This window comes from Sipha flava, unplaced genomic scaffold, assembly GCF_003268045.1.
Source record: "Sipha flava isolate LNK unplaced genomic scaffold, YSA_version1 24_pilon_pilon, whole genome shotgun sequence".
In the NCBI taxonomy this organism is placed as follows: domain Eukaryota; kingdom Metazoa; phylum Arthropoda; class Insecta; order Hemiptera; family Aphididae; genus Sipha; species Sipha flava.
Window position 1 is genome coordinate 250,172 of NW_020272899.1, and position 19,937 is coordinate 270,108.

General features: G+C 27.8%; 1 protein-coding gene across 4 annotated transcripts in view; it reads left to right on the forward strand.

Annotated features, from left to right (window-relative positions):
- Positions 1–19,937, forward strand: part of LOC112684458 (prolyl endopeptidase FAP) — a 234,175-nt gene that overhangs the window by 194,196 nt on the left and 20,042 nt on the right. For 3 of the 4 annotated variants that reach the window (XM_025555998.1, XM_025555999.1, XM_025556001.1), the window contains 2 exons: positions 3,814–3,908; positions 8,578–8,652. In XM_025555998.1, coding sequence (XP_025411783.1) covers positions 3,814–3,908; positions 8,578–8,652 — 170 coding nt within the window. Of the gene's footprint in view, positions 1–3,813; positions 3,909–8,577; positions 8,654–19,937 lie in introns of those variants that run through there. The other variant, XM_025556000.1, reaches the window with a different exon arrangement.

The window sequence follows — 19,937 nt, forward strand, 5'->3', positions numbered from 1 at the left end:
ACACTACTTTCGGTATACTCTCAACAACGCGTTTAGTGTATCTGGCGTATAAGTTACGCGTATGCTTTGTGTTCCATAATAATACAATAGGCAGTTAACGCATAGGTTTTGTTTGTGGTCTTGTTTGAATCCAAAGGTTAAGTTCAAGTCACGTTTGTGTGTTTTATTTCTATTCGAGCAGTTTAGTTTGGCTATCGGTAGAATGTTAAAATCGCAATCAATATGTACATTTCATTTTATTTTATTTTACTTTTTGGTCTAAATTGTCGTATTTTTTTTTTTTTTTTTTTTTTTTAATATAAAAACCGTTAAAAATTAAATATCTATTATTTTATTAGTTTAACTCAACTTTCACGTGTAACAATTGGGGTTTTCCATAATTATAAAAGTATAGTTACACATATTGTAACAAATGTTTCATTCAAATTCTTATCGACACAGACATAATTATTAAAATGATTATATACATATTTTTATTTCTTTTATACTTGTTTCTTTGAAAATTTGGTTTAAATTAACAAGCTATTGTTGATTATTACAACAGTAGACTTAAAAAAAAAAAAAAACAATTATAAATAGTCTCTAAGAGTTTCAACATTTTTCCTCGTGATTTATATAGCACATTACGACTATAATCAAAAGTATTGATAAAAAATTATTATTTAACTTTTTATTTTTATTAATAAATATTTAATTTTCAAAAAAAAAATAATTTATCCTTAGGATAAAACTACACGAATTTCGCGAGAAAATGAGTAACTCACTAGACTTCAATATTTTTTTGCTGATTTTTTAATTAATTATTTTATGATTTTTTTTTTTTTTATAAGAGTTAAAAGTTCAAATTAAAACACCATAATTTCTTTTAACTTCATCTAGAAGTTATTGAATCCAAGTTAAGTGCTGAAATTAGAAGATTTGAGTGATTTTATGGTAGATGTATATAAAATTCAAAGGAATCTTAGTTATTATTCATTAAGTGATCGATTGGAACCTTTGTATTTTTTTTAAAGTCTAATGATTTACCTGCACTCCATAGCTGGATGCAATAAGTCCAAATGGGCATGTGGATTTGTTTATATATGAATAGTTCAATATTGAGATTATGTTTGCAGTATTAGCAAATAATATAGTAATTTTCTTTTTATTACAGTTGCCTTTAATAAGTTCCACTCAAAATAAATGTTTGTTTAGAATTACACTGTGGTAATATATATTTCTGACTTTTGGTATCTTATAATCTATACGAATTATTTAAAATTTAAAACATTTTTTGCGTTTCATAAGTGTTCAAAGCGTAATGTAATGATTATATATTGTTAAAAAATCAGACGGTTTATGTCTTATGTAAATTAATTATGCATTTATGATATATAATATGCATGCATTAATGCGTGTTGAGTAGAGATATGAATAGTTTGGGATAGAAATATTTCCATGTTATAATCACTCGATATTATCAAAGAGTTAAAGCGAGTATTATAAAAATTCAACAAAAAAATTCGTAATTGGTTATTTTATGTATGGGTTTCGTAAATACATGTATAATCTACTTAATGTTGGATATTTAATACCTAAAATTTGGGCAAGATAAAATGATAGTCAGTTTGACACACTTGATCATTCCATTAAATACTCGGTAAACAACAGTTACCTATTTCATTATTTGTAAGTGATCCGTGGTCTCCAGTTACTACATGTTAGGTAAATATATTATTTCACAATTTCGGGTTGAACCACATCAATAGTTTATGACAGTAGTTCTCAAACTGTGCTCCGCGGATCTCTAGGGCTCTGCGGGAGAAGTCTAGGGATTCCGTGGGTATATATTAATTAACTAAATTTAAATATAATTATATTTTTTTAGTTATTGAGGAAAAACACTGGTATGATTTCTTGAATTACACAACGAGTTATACGTTTTAGTGACACCAATTTTATTTACAACTAAGATTTCTGATAAAATTTGGTTATTACGACTTCATAACTTGGATGGTATTATCATAAAATTAAATAAAGTAAATTTATCAATACAACGTAAAATGACCAAAGTTTTCACAGCAAATGACAAAATCCGAACTTTAAAAAAAATTAAATTTTAAACTGTATGTTTTTATCAATATGAAAATTAATAATTATTGTTGTCTTAAATAAAAATTTCTGATTTTTGGATCTTCGAAAATTTTTTTGAAAACGTAAGGCCTCCGTGGACAAAAAAAGTTTGAGAACCACTGGTTTATGACATATTGATCAATTTCATGGTATAAGATCGGTTTTCATTATAAACAATACATTTCAATGAAAAGTTCAAGTATTTTTTTTTATCGGCACATTTATATCGTATTAAGTATATATTACATTATCAAATTGTTGAATTTAGATAAAAACAACTTTAAAAAAAAAAAAATAAATAAACAAAAAACCTCTGTAAGATAAATGTATGTGCTATTATGTCACTTAATGTTTTAAATCCTACATTTGAATTAATGATCATTCCTTTTTTTATTTTTATGAAAAAGCAAGTTTTACCGTGCATATAAGAGTTTATTTTATAATATAATACTTAATTTAACTTAATTTGTTCAAATTTGTTTTATTATTAATGATAAAACATCTGACTGCTTTATATTTTATTCATAATATTTTTTTTTATATTTATTTAAAAAATTAAGGCAGATATAAATTACTAAAAATGTACAACATTAGTTTAAAAAAATAGTTTAGGTATTAACGAGAGTAGAACAATTTCTACAAAAAAAAAAAAAAAAATCTATTGCAAAAAAAAAATATATTTTTAATAAATGTATTGAATATAATTTTAAGAAAATATATAAACATTTTTATGGTAACCATAAATAACGAACAACACTATAAAATTGTTATTTTTAATTTTAAATAAATGTTCAAATACTATTTTTTTACTTATTTTATTTCAGTTTATTATAAAAACTTGAAATAAATTAAATTTTAAAATTACATAAGTTGTATGTGTTGGTTTATAACCTAATAATTTAATGAATCAGCACGTAGATTTTGAAAGATATTCAAGTATATTTTTAATGATTATATAAAGATTATTCAATTATTTATAATAAAATATGAGCATTTATATCCAAATGAATATTAAATCAATTCTTACCAAATGAAATTTTAGCAAACGGTTGTATTTGGAATCAATATATTGTCTATATTGGAATGTATGGATAAAAAAAAATTTAATGCAATGTATTACCAAGTAACGATTGAACAGTAAGTTAAACACAAATCGACCTCAAAATTAAAAGTTCAATACAATTTTGTGCTTTAAATTATTAAATTCGAAATCTGAAAAGTATTATTGTTTTTTTATCATTTTCAAATCAATCAGCTCTGATTTTCGATGTGAGTTTCCACATTATATAATATATAACACTTGCATAATGCACGACAGAGATATATATATTTTTTAAATTAACCCATTTTTCAAATATTTATTACACTCGTATCCGATAAACTATATCTAACTACTACATCAATAGTTTATATTATATATACGTATATATGTATGTATGTATAAGAACAAATGAATTGCGAACAAACTTTAAACAATACTACGTGTACAAACAAGTCCCGAAAGGACAACAAACTCTTATGTTTTATTTATTTTACGGTATTTGGTCTTGAACCGTTTTTTTCTTTCTTCTTTTGAACATATGTATTGTTTTTCTTATTTTTTCCACGCGTCGAATGGAAAATAAATTAATTGCCTTTTTCCTTCGTCATAAACTGTTGGCTGTCAAAGAATAATATCACCATTTATTTGTTTATTTTCAGACATGGAGATGGTGATTCGAGATGCACAAGGTGGCGTCAGTGTTTACAATGTCGAAACCAACAAATACAGGGTACTCCTGACGAGTTCTTCTTTTGTAAGTACTGATTTATTGTCATCTACCTAATAAGAAATTCGTACGACGAAATAGGATTTTGTTAGAATTGCTTGGATTCCAGTTCACGTTCGTGGTTTGGATCTAGAAATATAAAGAGAGGAAAGAGTGAGAGAGAAAGAGAAAGAAAATGAAACGGACAGAAATAAAAAGAAATGAAGATGAACGAGAATAAAAGAAAATAAATTCAGATCAACACTAATTCCGTGATACCACATTGCAGGATCGATGATGTTTACCAATAACCCGCACGTTTTCAATTTTCGATTACATTTTGGCTTAAAGGCTTATAGAAAATAATAATTACGCCAATTTGTATGTGGAACATAAATGACAAGTTTTAAACAGATGGTTTAGACCGAAATGCAGTTAATTGTTACTGATTGTGTGCATAACTATGATATACCGTTATAAAGTGATATGTATAATCGAGTTTGCACCCGATTATCTATAATTACTTACCGATAAATGTAATGATTTTCGGTATCTCCATCTATTCAAATTCAAAATCAACAACTCAGTCAATCGTAGAAAATTGCTAAGATATCTTACTTAAGCGGTACTTTTTGTTTTTATTTATTCAATTACAACAGTTTTACATAAAACATATATCGTTACAACCAAAAGAATCATTTCCAAGTCAATAGTTGTGTGAAGGCCAGAATTCTCATAAATTAATTAATTTTTTAATACATGTATGTTCAATTTAATATGTATAAAAAGAAATATCGGCTTATAACTATAGTAAAATAAATTAATAAAATGCATACAATGAAAATCTTAACAATAATATAATATCTATCTTTATATTTATAATATGCAGAATAAATACTCGAGTACTTACAAAAAATAGTATTCCGAATATTGTATTCAGAATACTATCCAAGTCTGTATTTTATAATTACTTACAATTGTATCAACAATAAATTTTTTAAAATTAATAGTATTATAAGTCTTGAGGATTAATTTTAAATTTAATATTAATAAAGAAAAAAAACTAAACATTAATAATTATTCAAATTCATTGTTATCAAAATGATTACTTCTTTAAATAAATATTTACTATTTTTTTATAATAACGTAGTGAATTTTTTCTTAAAATTGTTTTATTACGCCTATGAATTGACACTTTCGATATGGAAATAGTATAATAGTTTGTATATAAGTGAATATACAAAATATATACAAACTGATATAAAAATTTACACGTTATCTCAAAATAGATGATTCTTTTTGAACTAATGACATTATTGTTAATTCTTTTCTTTAATTATTTGTTATTAAACGAGGAAATCATCATAGATAGTATAATGATCATGAATTTATAAAATTTAAAAATATGCATTCAAAGAATGAGGTTCCTTATGTAATTACCCAAAAATACAAAGAATAAAATAAGAGAAGTAAGGATGAGATGTAAGATGAGATGGGGGAGACGGTATTTATGTGAATGGTGGTGAGGTATTAATGAGTTGCTACCTTCCTCCTTGTTTAAGGGAGGGCTCTAAGGGTTGAGAAGGTTCGAGAGCCGATCAGCGCGATTATGCAGACTGCCAAGCCAAATAAAGTAGTACTTACTTACTGTACCGTAGACCTTCAGATGTCAATGCGCGGTTGAAAAAGAATCGACAAATGCAGAATTTAATTGCACGAGAACCAGATACTCTTCAACACTCGTACGAAGAACACAAGTCAAACGGATTAAAATTAAAATTAGTCAAAAATAAATCGCACGTATAAACTCTTCGTTGATCTTATGATCGGTGCGCATTCACTGACGACCTAAGATCAAGAGCTCTGTGAAGGGTAGTGTGTGTCCCTGTTTTATAGGGACACGCGGCGGCATGGATCTTGGGCGGTCCTTTGAATGTAGAGATGTCAATAGTATTTATTGTTCGACCCATGTTGTTCGCGCGGGTATCGAAGATACCGTTATTTATTTATTTGAAATAGTTTTAAAAATCACGTACATATAAATAGTATACATAATAAAATATTTGTGCCGTCTTTTACAATCGAATTATGCACATCATTACACTTATTAAAACGTTACTATATACCTAGTTTGATATCCGATAGAATATGTTTCATACGGATTAAGAGATTATAGTTCTTTAGTACTTATTTTTCTCACCGTTTTTATTGGATGATGATTATTCTAGATGGCTCCCTAATTTTGAGTTTCACAACTTTTGAAAGCTAATATTGTTTACGTCCATATTTATATATATTTATCTATATGTAAATCGCGCTATCAGTGCAAGAGGGCCATATATCAAAAATATTAAATTGTTCAGGAGAGCATTTCTTATGTTTGATAATTTATAGAAGTTTGTAATTTTCTTCTGCTAAATATCAATATGACATTTTTGACATCAGACTAGACATTTTCTTATAATATTGTTATTAACAAGTATAATTCAAAGGCCACATTTCGTATTACGGCTTTATTGTTTTCAGCTACCTCTCGATCTGTCTTAGTGTAATAAGTTTATTTATATAATTATATATATTTAAAAATATAATTACATAGATGGCACCATTCTAAAGAAAAAAAAATACGAATTCAGAGATACTAAAAACGTAAATTTAAAATTTTTTTGATATTTGGCCCGCTTGCGACTTCATACTGTATGAAGAACACCTATGATTGCCGAATAATATTTTTAAAATATCACATGTCTTCAAATTTACCGGTGGTTAGTTGTATTACCTAGGACAACTTATGCCCAATACACAGAAAGAAACCTGATACGTGTAAGCTCTCACTTGAATCGACAAGACAAGTGATTCTACATCAATATGTCCATATCATAGGCCATAAGTGCTCATGGTTGGCTCAAACGTGTTGACAATTATTTATTATTTTATTTAATCCGATCACGATTTCACGAATAAAAATAAAATTATATATTTTAAACTTAAATCGGAATCGACCTACTTTTTTTTATTCATAATATATAATATATAGCAGAGACGGCCAAACTTTTTTTCGGCCACAATCTACTAAAAATATATTTCACTTTTGAGGATCGACTTTATTGGAAAAATGATTTATTATTAAATAATTATAATTATTAAGAAACATACTTGCTTAAAGTGTATATAAAAATACATAAAGTATTACAAATGAATTACTAATTATTAAAAATAATAAAATAATTTCTAAAATCTAAATACTTAAGTCTAATTAACATAATAATATTTATTTTGTTGATCTGGGCATTGTTGAAGTGCTCGTGGCCTAAAAATAAATTCTAACATGATCGACTTTGAAATCTCCGCAATCGATCGTTTGGCCGCCCCTGATATATAGTTACACTGGACAGTAGTTTTGCAATGCACGTATTCATTCCAGTTCAATTTAGTACTGGAAATTTTATACTTCTTATGTATAAAACAAAATTTTATTTGTGAAAAAATGTTCTAGGTAATATTATATTTATTTTTATGCAGTTTTCATATAAAATAGTTTTTTGAAGCACTTTTTGTTAAATATGAACGCGGAAAATATTTAATTAAGAACTATTAGTTTTATTGGTATTATTTATAGTTTTTATTTTTAAAAAAATTAATTAGAAGCAAAGTATACAAAAAAGGAAATATTAATGCATTTTCATTCAATCACAGCTTTAAAAATATATTTTTGTAAATTAGTTGATTTAATTAAAATGTAATTTACTATTGGTACATAAAATACTTTCAATTATAATGATGCTTTAAAATTGATTTATGTATTACTTTACAAACCTACTACTCTTTTTTGAGGAACGTTAAATATAAATTAATGCCATGTTTAAAGAAAATTTAATGCTTTGATAAAAATTTGCTTTTTTTGTATATTTTTGGGGCTCAAAATTCTAATTCTTGTGATAACTTTCTCGTTATAATACGGATACTGTATTCAATTTTAAATCTTACAAGACAGTGTAGATTGTTTTTTTTTCAACCTTACAACAGATTTTTATAACGGTTTTTTCATTACATTGTTGTTGTGATCTTTTTTTTCTTTAAAAAAACTATTTTTGTTATTATTATAAAATCACGCTTCTTTTATACGTTGAACGTCTAGAAAAACTGACGGTCTTTTCAATCTCGTTAAAATACTATTGCCTCATTCAAGATTTTTATCCCTCAACAGCTATACTAAAAAATAAATCGTGGACGGTATCAATTTAGAAACCACTTGTTTTTGAATATTTAAGACCGATGATTTATGGCAGTAGGTAAACGAAATATCCGAATAAAAATAAATACATTTAATGTTAAAAAATTATTTAATCATTTTAAAATACATATTAATTATCCGAACCCATTTTTAGACAAAAAACAACTGATCAAATTCAAAGTAAACGAATCTTATATATAAAAAATAACAAGGCAAAACAAAAAAAAAAAATTAAATAGGTATGAAATCTTGTTCTATATAATTATTATGTAGTATTATGATAAATGACATTTTATTTATAGTTTTTTGGAAGTGTTTGATTTATTCCATTCTTATTTTAACAAACTCGTGGGAAAAAAATTCTTATTCGAATCAACGTAGCTGCATAATTTACTGTTTCTTTCCGCTGATATAGCATAGTAAATTTTTTTAATGGCCTTACGCGCTACTTCAAAACATAATATTTTTGTTATTTATGTGCAGAAACGAGTGAACGCGAACGAATTTCAAACGTCAAGTGATCAGAAATACGTGCTGCTATTGTCGGATGAAAAAAAAAGTATGTACAACGGACAAATACAATGTGTAATACGATAATTATAATTTACATGTGAGTGTATATATGTTTAAGCAATCGCGTCTTACTTGTATATGTATTTCTCAGAGCCTTTGAAATCCTTAAAAATGAAAAAAAAAAGATTTCGCGTTGGTTTCCTCCTTCGTCTAACCCTCTTCCTATCGCATCGTAAATGGCCAAGTTTGATTTATGGAAGAAGCCGACGAGATAACATGGGTTGAACATTTTTGATAAGTTGGGACGGATTTTTCGTCGTCATCCTTGTTGTTTTCTCGCGCATTTTCAGCCCGTCGCACCTTTACTAGTCACATCAATTGAACCGAGAGATTGCCACTTATACCTTTTTTTCCTATTTTTTTCCTTCCGTTGTTATTTACGCCTTGAAAAATTGCACAGGCCGCTCCACCCGCCTGTTTTACTAACCTTTTTTCTTTCTCTATCTCTCTTTCTCTCACTATCTGTCTATCTATTATTTTCCTCATTCCCCGGAAACACGTACACAAAAATCCATACGCCTCAAACTCTAAATTTACCAAATGAACTGTAAAGACAAAAGTTTTTAGCCGGTTACCCTCTTGGTATCATTAGTTATCGTTTTCTGAACGATTTAACCCCCACTTATCGGCTGATGGGCTCCATTCGTAACCATGCGAACTTGGTTATATATATATATTATCAATGGGAGAGGAAAAACCTTTGTTTCGAAGGGGATGTTCAGGCACAGAAGCGATAACAATTGTTTTTCTATTTTCTATTCAAAAATGTTTGCACGTCCCTTGACAATTGTCCACTGTTAAACCCCTGGGACAGTTGTGTATCAATTAAATTATATTTATGGTTCGAGAAACAAAATAATTACTGTGTGGATGAATACTGGGTTTTCGCTTCAGGGTTTGATCGACAGTTTATTATTCTGGGGAAAATATTCGGGGGGCCTCGTCGAATGTGTCAAATAACACATTCGATGGTTACCAAACTGCAATTATATTTTAATTGGATAGACTCCCAAGATTAAAATAAATGGTGGTTTTGAAAAAACAAATTCGATACAATGCATAATGGTTATGAACAGAAAATATGTCAATAAGAAACATTTTACAAAAACATATACAACGAATGAATAATATGAGTTTTGTAAAGTTGATCTGTCCCGAAAAATAAAATCGTAATACAAAAAAGAAATTATATTTTGTGTAGGGAACTGGGAGAGGGACTAATAAGATTAATCGTTTTTAAATTAATTGTAGGAAATGGAATGTACCTGATGGAGATAAAAAAAAAAAAATCGTTATAAATTACCGATAACACTTTAAATCGGTTATAAAAATGCATTTAGAAAATCATTAAGCAAATAACCATTAAAAGTATAATATTATTTAATGAATTGTTAAAAAGTTTTGGAGTACGGTATTTAATATGTTTTGCCGTAATTAACTGTCTACGACGGAAACACATGTGCAAGAAACGGCGGTATTTACGGATTGTGCGTTTTATAAATATTATTTCGTGTATTTACATCTAATAATATTTAGTTGTTGCTCGACATGTTACATAATTTTCAAGAGAACAAAATTATTATTAATACCATTATGCTGTTTTCAAATTATGTGAAGTATTATATCATTAATATTTATCATGTACGACAGTAAAATATTCTACACAGTCGTGTATATGCACTGCAGTAATAATGTCATATCGTTTATCTCACGGCAAACGAAACGTGAATATCATGAACAACAATAATTCGATAACCGGACGGGAATGAAAAAATAACGAAAGAAAATGTACTGTGGAAAGAACGGCTCTGGTGGTATAATTTGTCTCACTAAAAACCGCGGTGGCGCGGATGTGATAGATATTGTACCCAAAGACGATAAAGTTAAAATTGATGTTTGATTTGCATAAGCCGAACGAAAGTTTTCGATCATTGTCACACGCGCGCAACTGGCACTTTTTCTCTCGTCCGTCTACGCGTATATATGCGTATTTATAATATATACGACAACGTTTGGAACTTACTACTCGTACAGGAGAAGAAAATATTGTAATATATGTAAATACCGTATACCTATTCACAAACGTGTATATTGTATACGTCGTATGTATTCAACATTATTTTGAATATTCACGAGTGTACTACGCATACTGTCAAGTAACAAACACTTCGCGGGGGATTATGAAATGTAATTAGTCTTACGGGTTTTCATTTTGGCATTATTTTTTTCGCAATAGACGTTCAGTTTTTTATCAGACGATTGATTAGCGTATGTAGTAATTATTGACGGTATACTATGTGTTTACGATAATATCAGTCTATTAAAATCATTTTTATTTCTGTTACTGGATAAAAATAAAAATGAATGCATTTAAATTTTCGTCAGTATTTACAACCTTTTCCTACCACCAACTAAATCACAACATTGTCCATGTTCGGACACTCGTCGGCATACACTTCTTAACAACATTGATGCGGACATCACTGTGGTATATACGTGTGTATACCTCTCAGAAAACGAAAGGTTAAAGTAACGCATGTTATTGTTTTAAAAATAAAACGCAAACGTAGAAACGGTGCGGTGCGGTCTTCGGTTACACGGGTTTGTGCGGTTATTGGAAATTGGAGAACGCAGTCTGAAACAAATTACTCGGCCATGTCGGCTACGTTCGGGTCGATTGAAAATAGTCGTCTGGATGGATACGATATGGTAAACCGACTGCCGATGCTTCTGTATACTGTTATATTATACTTTATCAATAATGCAGTACAATATAATCTGCTGAAATTACTATTATTTCAACTATTGGGTACTGTTACTGATATTACTCCAACCACTGTTTTACTTTCAGTAAATGTCCCTCGTAACGGTTACATGGACAAAAACTAAAAATAATGCAAATATTATTATTCCGACTTTTCTTATATTATTATTTGTCTACCATCCGCCCTTTCTTGCCGAATAATAAAATAATAACATATGGTTTTGCTACACACTCGCAGAATATTATTGAATCTTAGATGACTCAAGTGGCCAGATGTATTACGTAAGTTTTACAAGCGTTACTTACGATTTCAGTTGAAGGTTTATTTTTAATAAACAATGTGTGATTCGAGTCATGCACAAGTAAAACCATGTTACTGGTACAATATAATTTGTATATTGTTGATAATATCATTTGTTATTGTGCTATTTTTGATTTAATTTATTTGTTTGAATTATCAACATTTTCAGCTTACTAGGTGCAATCAATGCAATTTTAAACAGTTATATTAGTGAACAATTTATTTTTAATTTTAATAATAACGTTATAGTAATATATTAGTGAATAATGATGATATTGTGTGAATAGGATTGACTTTTATCTTTTGATGACAGATCTTATTTATTAGTAGACAATGCCCTCCGGTAGCCGAGGACGCAGTTATCTATTTGATGTTTTTCTTCCCAGATTGTAATTCCGAGTTTCACCCGAATATTTGAGTTTGACATGTACATAAATTATTGAATATTGGTCCAGATATTCATGAGGTTTTTTTCATAACGTTGTAGATTTGGCAAACTTTCATAAGCCGCGGTTCTTTAGGCATATCCATGAAAATTTATATTGAACAATTTGAACCTTATTTATTTTAGTTAATGAAGCGATCGCATTTTGCAGTGATTGCAGTGATGATCTGATAGTTCAAGAGTACAGAAGACTTGACATTCACACAAGTGTAGAGAATTTCCATCCTGGTACATATACCTGTGTGAGTTTTTCGTTCATATGGATTTTCCAAGTTGGTTTATCGTCAATAAATACATCACATTATTGTTGTGAATCTAATTATTGGTTTCGGCAGTCTGGAGATGATTGGCTGAAAATATTCGGTAAAATATCCCCTCCTTCGAAACTCCTCAAAGCACGCAAATTTGGGTAAAAATTGGATTTTCTATAAGTTAAGATATTTTCAATATCTTCTTGAACCTATCAATTGTTGTACACCATATAAGACTATAATTTGCAGTGTTAAATACAATGCAGGGTGAATCATGGAAACTATCATGTAGGCGACTTTCAACCTATGAACTAAATGAAATAAATGAAATAATATCAGACACCAATAATTCAGTCTTCACGAGTTTAACTCAATAAAAAAAAAAAAACGTTCTTAATATTAAATATCTTCCTCAATATTGTATGGCCACTGTAATACATAAGGGTATTTCGATGGAGTGCTTCGGTTTGATCACGTAGTCGTTGAAAACTTCACCCCGTTTAACACGTACAATTTCGATACACTAAATTATTATATTCTACACACTCGCCGTCGCGTTTTTAGGGCCACTAAAAGGCCGATTGTAACGATGTTTATGTTATAATGCAGCTGCTGCCCGCCGCACATAATATTTCCACCAGACTCTACCAAGTCACATTTAACCGGATGGCAATTCTTTTACGTGCTTCCGATTTCTATTGTTTTGTTTTTATTTATTTTTTGTTTGGAGCCGAGAGAAATACATTTTACATGTTTTGTTTACTAACCAACTTTTGAAATAGATTTAACGACATGTTTTCTAAATAATATAACGGTATAGTAGTATTAGGGAATAAACACTATCACCGAGTTAACCTATAAAAAGTAATATACCTATACAAATTACATGTTAAAATGATTTAACGTTACGATTAGCATTTCTAATAAGTTTTATTATACTTTTTTATAGTTATAAAAATACCTAAACATTTTTGCAAAGCCTGCTTTTTCTGTTATTTTCAAATGAAGATATTGCATGAAGTAAATTTATCAACTCTCTGCAAGTTTTTAAAGTGAAATGTGAGTGTTTGGTTATAAAGCAAATTGCATGTTATTGAATATTAAATTAAGAGAATCGGGGGTGCAGGGGCCAACCGGGATACCGGGAAAAATACCGGTGGCCTGGAAGCTAAATGGCCTGTTAGCCGGGAGTGTAAATAGATTAAAAAGATAGGAAAATAATGTAGTCATAGATAATATGAAAATTTTCTATCGTTTCTTTTATATACGAGTATTTATATATAATTCTTACGTGCGCATGAATATATATATGGTCGATAAGTAATGATGACCATAAACAGTATCGGGATTTTTTTGTATGCCGGGAATAGGGTTAGATAAGACAAACATAAAATGTATTTAAAATATAAAAATGACTATTAAGGCGGACAACTAATTAACTTAGATTAATCTAATAAATTTTATTATAGTCGTCTTGATATCAACGCTAAAACAAGATTACCAAAATATTTTATATGAGTTATTGTTAGTGTTACAGTAATCGTTTAAACATACATATGATGGACTAGTGGCGTATCTACATATTTATATTTTACTAACGTATTAACAAGGTTTGTTTTAAATATCTTATTAATTACATATATCTATTCGAAATAAATGATAATCAGAAAAGAAAATGTGGTGGTGAAAGAGATAGGGAAAAAATAAATAGTTATTAATATTGAGTGGAAAGAAATGTGTGAAATTGGATTCAAATTTTTTTTAAAAGTAATTTAAATACATTTAAAACTGATGCTGAAAATATCTCTGGACATAATGATTTATCATTTGAAACCGATCATAATTCTAATAGGAAAATAATCAATTTATTAATTCAATTATTTTATTATATAACATTATATAGTCTTAATATACAATTCATAAGAGAAATTATTGCACATTCAGGTGACAATGATAATTACAGAAAAAAAAAACATGTAATAAAGATACTATTATACGTTAGTACCTACATACTTTAAGTTTGAAGATAATTTGCGTTAAAGGGTAAATTTGCACCAAATTAAAAAAATAAAATTATTAAAACCAATTTTGTAAGTTATTCAAACTTTAGTTACATAATATAATCATTCTTAACATGTGTACCAAGCAGACTGTGAAACAAGTAAAATTCCATCACAACTATTAAAAAGGCAATGTAAAAAAGTATCCTCAAAATACGGTTTACAAAATGTATTTTTAAATATTTTAAATAAAGAATAAAGTTAAATAACAACACAAATTAAAAAAATTACAAATAAGAATAATTCAAATGCTATATTTGCATTATGGTTGCTAAAATAAAAAAAGAGAGAAAAACAAAAGCCTATACTTAAAATATTTAAAAAAAAAAAAAATTTTATGAATGTTATAATAATCGATAATTTTGTTAAAAAAATTTTCAGTCAATAAAAAATTTCCTACATCTCCATTTCTAAAATATAGATAGTCAATATCGATTCAGTTTTAATTATTTTTTTTTTTTTGCATGTAATCAAAAATGAATATAATTCAAACTGAAATGAATAAAGCTATTAAAAATAAAAAATCATGCGATTTCAAAAATAGTAGTTCTTTTCAACTTCAAATTCGACGTAATACTCCGGTTATCAATCCAGAAAAAACTGAAGAATTAAACAAATTTATGAAACCAAATACTCATAATATATTATATTTTTTTCAAAATCACCCGGTACAACCATGAGATGATTCAATTTTACCACTTTTAAGTAAAAAGGTATTTTTTCGCAAAAACAAATTAAATAGAAATTGGTGTACATACAATGAGCAATAAAAACAAATATTTTGTTCGGTTTGTCTGGCTTTTTCAGTTGATAGCAGACTTGGGTAGTATTCTGAATACTGTATTTCAAATACCATCAAATCATCTCTTTTTTAAATGATTTTATTACCTTTCCATCATATCTTGTATAAGCTAATATCAGGTATTTATTATTATTGAAAACCATAAACTATAATAGTTATTTTATATAAAAATACAATAAAATAACATATATTTAGTTTAAATTTCAAATATTTCTATTCAGTGGACATCTATGATTTTTATAGTATGAAAACTAGAAGTACTTTAAAAGTATTTGAAATACTTTTGAAGTATACTAAATTATGTATTCGGAATATAATTTGTATATAGTATTTGAATACATATTTGAAATACTATTTTTTGTAAGTATTCGAGTATTTATTCTAAATACTTTTAAAAAGTATTTTACCCAAGTCTGGTTGATAGTAATGCATTTACTATTGGTATGAGTGACTGGAAACATGTTTATCAACGTATTTCAGAACACGAGGCAAGTAAATGCCATATATGTACAGTACTCTGATGCTTATTTAATGCATGTTCAACAAAAAAAATATTGAAAGTTTATTATTTGTTGATCTTAAAAGAATACAAAGAGAAGAATTTTAAAAAAAAATAGCGCAGTTCATGATAGAATTATTGATATTATAAAAGTTATTGGAAAACGTGGTTTAAGTATACGAGGTAAAAATAATGGAGCTGCTTATTAACTCAATGATCCTATAATAGATCATGGTAATTTTCTTGAAGTGATTACATCATTAAATAAATATGACGCTGTTTTAAATGAACATCTGAAAAAAATTGTAAATACAAGAGAAAAAATGCATAAACGTGAATCTAAAAGGCGTGAAAGTTTTGTTACTCTTTTAATTCATTATTCAATAGATAATGTTGTTGCATCGATTTCTTCAATGATAAAGTCGACAATTTCATATCAAATGAAACAATCAAATATTTTTTCTATTTTAATTGATACTACCCAGGATATTTCGGTGATTTACCAGTGTTCAGTTATACTATGGTACGTAATAAATGGAGAAATAGATGAAAAATTAATCGCTGTTAAGTTCTGTACCGATTTTACAGAGAAAGGTATGATAAAATTATTACAATCTACATTACTTGAAGTAGACGTACACATTACTCGTTGTATTAGGAACGCTGCAAACGGCGCAGCTAATATACAAGGCATATATAAAGGTTTTTTGTCTTGGCTTAGCAAAACAGCACCCGTAAATAAGTTTATGTTTGGTGCTATAGTCACATTTTAAATTTGTTAATATGTGACGCTACAAAAAATCCCAGTTAAAGTAGCAACGTTTTTTTTCAATCTTTAATTTATGTGCTGTATTTTTTAAAGATTCATATAAGCGTATGAATATTTGGAAGTTAATAAATAATAATCATAATGCTATTATTCGAAATAAACGTCTACAAACTATCGGAGAAACAAGATGGACAGCAAAGCAAACCGCCCTTAACAGAATTTTCGGTACTTATGATAAATTTGACGATGCTTTGTATACCGAGTTGATTATTGCTCTATCTAAAATATCCAATAATGAAAGTTTTAAACCTAATATTAAATCTAAAGCTGACGGTTTATTATCTTCATTATTGAAGTATGAAAATATTCTCATTGCACATATATTTATAAAAATATTTTCCATAACAGGCCCCTTATTCAGATATTTACAATCAAGTGGTTTAGATTTATTAAAATGTCAACAAATGGTCGAAGGGAATTTAGAACAAATAAAGAAACACCAACGAGATATGGAAAATACAAAAATTACATGTGATAAGTTCATAGAAAAGGCGTAACGCCTAATTGATCTAGAGATTGAAAATACTGATGATGAAAAAATTAAGGAGGATTTAGAAATGTGTATTATTCGAGACCAGTTTGAAAATAAATGTATGAGAAAAAAAAAAGGATGCTGACTATGAAAACGAAGACGACCCAATCATTGATGTTGCAAAAAAATTTGAAGTTTAGGTAGATAATAAAGTGTTTGATGCTATTATACAAAGTATGACTACAAGATTTATTAAAAATAATGCATTGTACTTTAATTTTTTTCTTTTATTGCTAAAAAATGTTGAATCATTCAAAAATGGAATGCCAAATTATACTTTATCTATATTATCTTCGAAACTTAAATAATTTATTGAAGGAGACAATGGTGTAGATAAAATTGAAAGTAGTTTATGTGAACAATTATTACATATTTCTACTTGAAGGAAATATTTTAAAAATCAGTAAATGACAAATATAATAAGAAATACTGTGCGGATGGCGAAGATACTGAAGATGACGATGATTCAAATTCATATAAAATAAAACAATGCAGTAGTTGTCAAAACTGTCCTCTTTGTTGTTACAAGGCCTTAATTAAATATAGTGTATTTTCGAACACATATCCAACTTTGACACTAGCGTTAGCAGTTCTTATTGACATTGCCCGTAACACAAGTTGCATGTAAAAGATCATTTTCAACATTAAAGTATATAAAAAACCGAATAAGAAGTACAATGAGCAATAAAGACTTAGAAACGTTCATGTTAATAGCCACCGAGACAAAGGTATTAATCGAACTTAATTAGGACGAAATAATAAACTCCATTGGAGAAAAGAGTAAATTATTAAACAAATTATTATTATAAGTAAAAATAACAAAATTATAATTAATGCTAAATTAATTTGACCATTGTAAGTTGAAGTTTTAATTTTAATTTTATTTGAATTTAAAGTATTAATATAATACTACGAGTATACAAAAACAATTTGATGCAAATATATTTTCTTTTGTAGATTTTAGTTTTAAAGTTGTATTAATAATTAAAACCATAATAAACAAAATATTTTAATATTTATTATTTATACACATTCACGTACTAAATATACTACATAAATTGATGAAATACATTTTCTATTCCAGAAATGAAAATGTTGAGTGGCCTGGATGAAATTATTTTCCCGGCCTGAATAAACTTCCCACTCCGCCCTTGAAGAGAATAATTATGATTTTCACAGTAAACTCAATAAAATATATAAAACCAAAACACGTATAATATAAATATATATATATATATATATATATATATATAACATATGAATATTTAGATTCCGTTCAAATAATTCAACATTGAAGTAATTTATTTTGAATACATTTTATAACGCGACTATCGAGCGACACGCCAAGATTTGAAGAGTCGAAATATGCATGGAGTTTGATGTATATAGACACGTAAACCAAAGTTTTCGATAAAGTTTTTTATCATATCTAAGTTTTATGATGAAGTCAGTTTTTCAATATATTCAACATCCAAAGAGTGGCGATCCAATGTAAATGAAAATAGAAAATGTGAAAAGGAAAAAAAAACAAAACTTTTTTCTCGGTAAAAAATAATAAACTATATGCACCGTTGAAATGGAACGAGAAACTTTTTTTTACTTTCATTTTTTTTTTCCAGTTCGTGTACAATGTATACTATATCAAACATTTAAAGTTTAAATTTAATCTGCTGCCATTTCCAATGTCACATACTCGAGTAGTCTGTTTCATACAATCCTGAGCGTAGGTATCGATTTGAGTTTCTGTGTAGTTTAAAATAGTACATTTGGATACTTTATAATATTTGTTTTTTCATTTTATTTTGTAGACATTTTTTTTCGAACGAAACTTTACAGTGTTTAAATACAACAGCCGTTGTTTGTTTTGTAATCCTAAGTACACACACGTAAAATTAAAAAAACTTCTTTGGTTAATTAATTGCTCTTCAAGCAGCTTAAATAGCAAATGAATTTCGATAAAATATTTATATAATGTTAAATTTAAGGCTAAGGCTTACACGGAAGTATTTGTAGTTAAAGCTGAGCGTAGTGGTATGATCGAGTAACGTATACTTTGTCCATTTATTTTTTCTCGGCAAAAGTACAACTGCGAGAAAGCCCTTTCGGGTGCAAATTTAAAGTTTGATCACCGAAAAAGCACATAAACATTGTAAAATCAATTCTTTTTCACTGTACATGGATTGAAAAAACTATTCGAATGAAAATGATTCTTGTGTGTTATGGGCAGTGTAACTTGAATAACAATTAAAATTATTTGAACACGTTATAATATATTTGTTACAAAAACATTGATGAAATATAATTATTTTCAAGAAATGTTTAGGTACCATAACGCTATTTGGTCGAATCATATTTGCCCATGGGAATTGTTTTAATTTATTATTTTAACGTCAAGTAACTGTTTTGAAAATAGTATTTCGATAATGTGGACAATGAAATGTACAATGTTAATACGTAAGGACAAAAGCTGGAACAGTGCAAAAAATATTACAATGGTGTTCAATGCTTATGTTTCGCCCTGACATGCGCGTGCGTCACTTAGCAAAATTAATAAATTATTAATGGAACCAGTCAAAGGCCTAGTTGCCGATATTTTATTATCTCGGTGACAAACATATATTAATATGATATGTATATAATAAAAAAAGGTATACTCGGATTGGATATTTCAAAATTGAACCGTTTTTGTCCTTTTGTCTGTGGCTTATTCAACACTATGTGTAGTACCCTGTTTTCGCAGTACTCAAAAGGAAATAATATTTTCTTCTAAATTTGTGTTCGTTTATT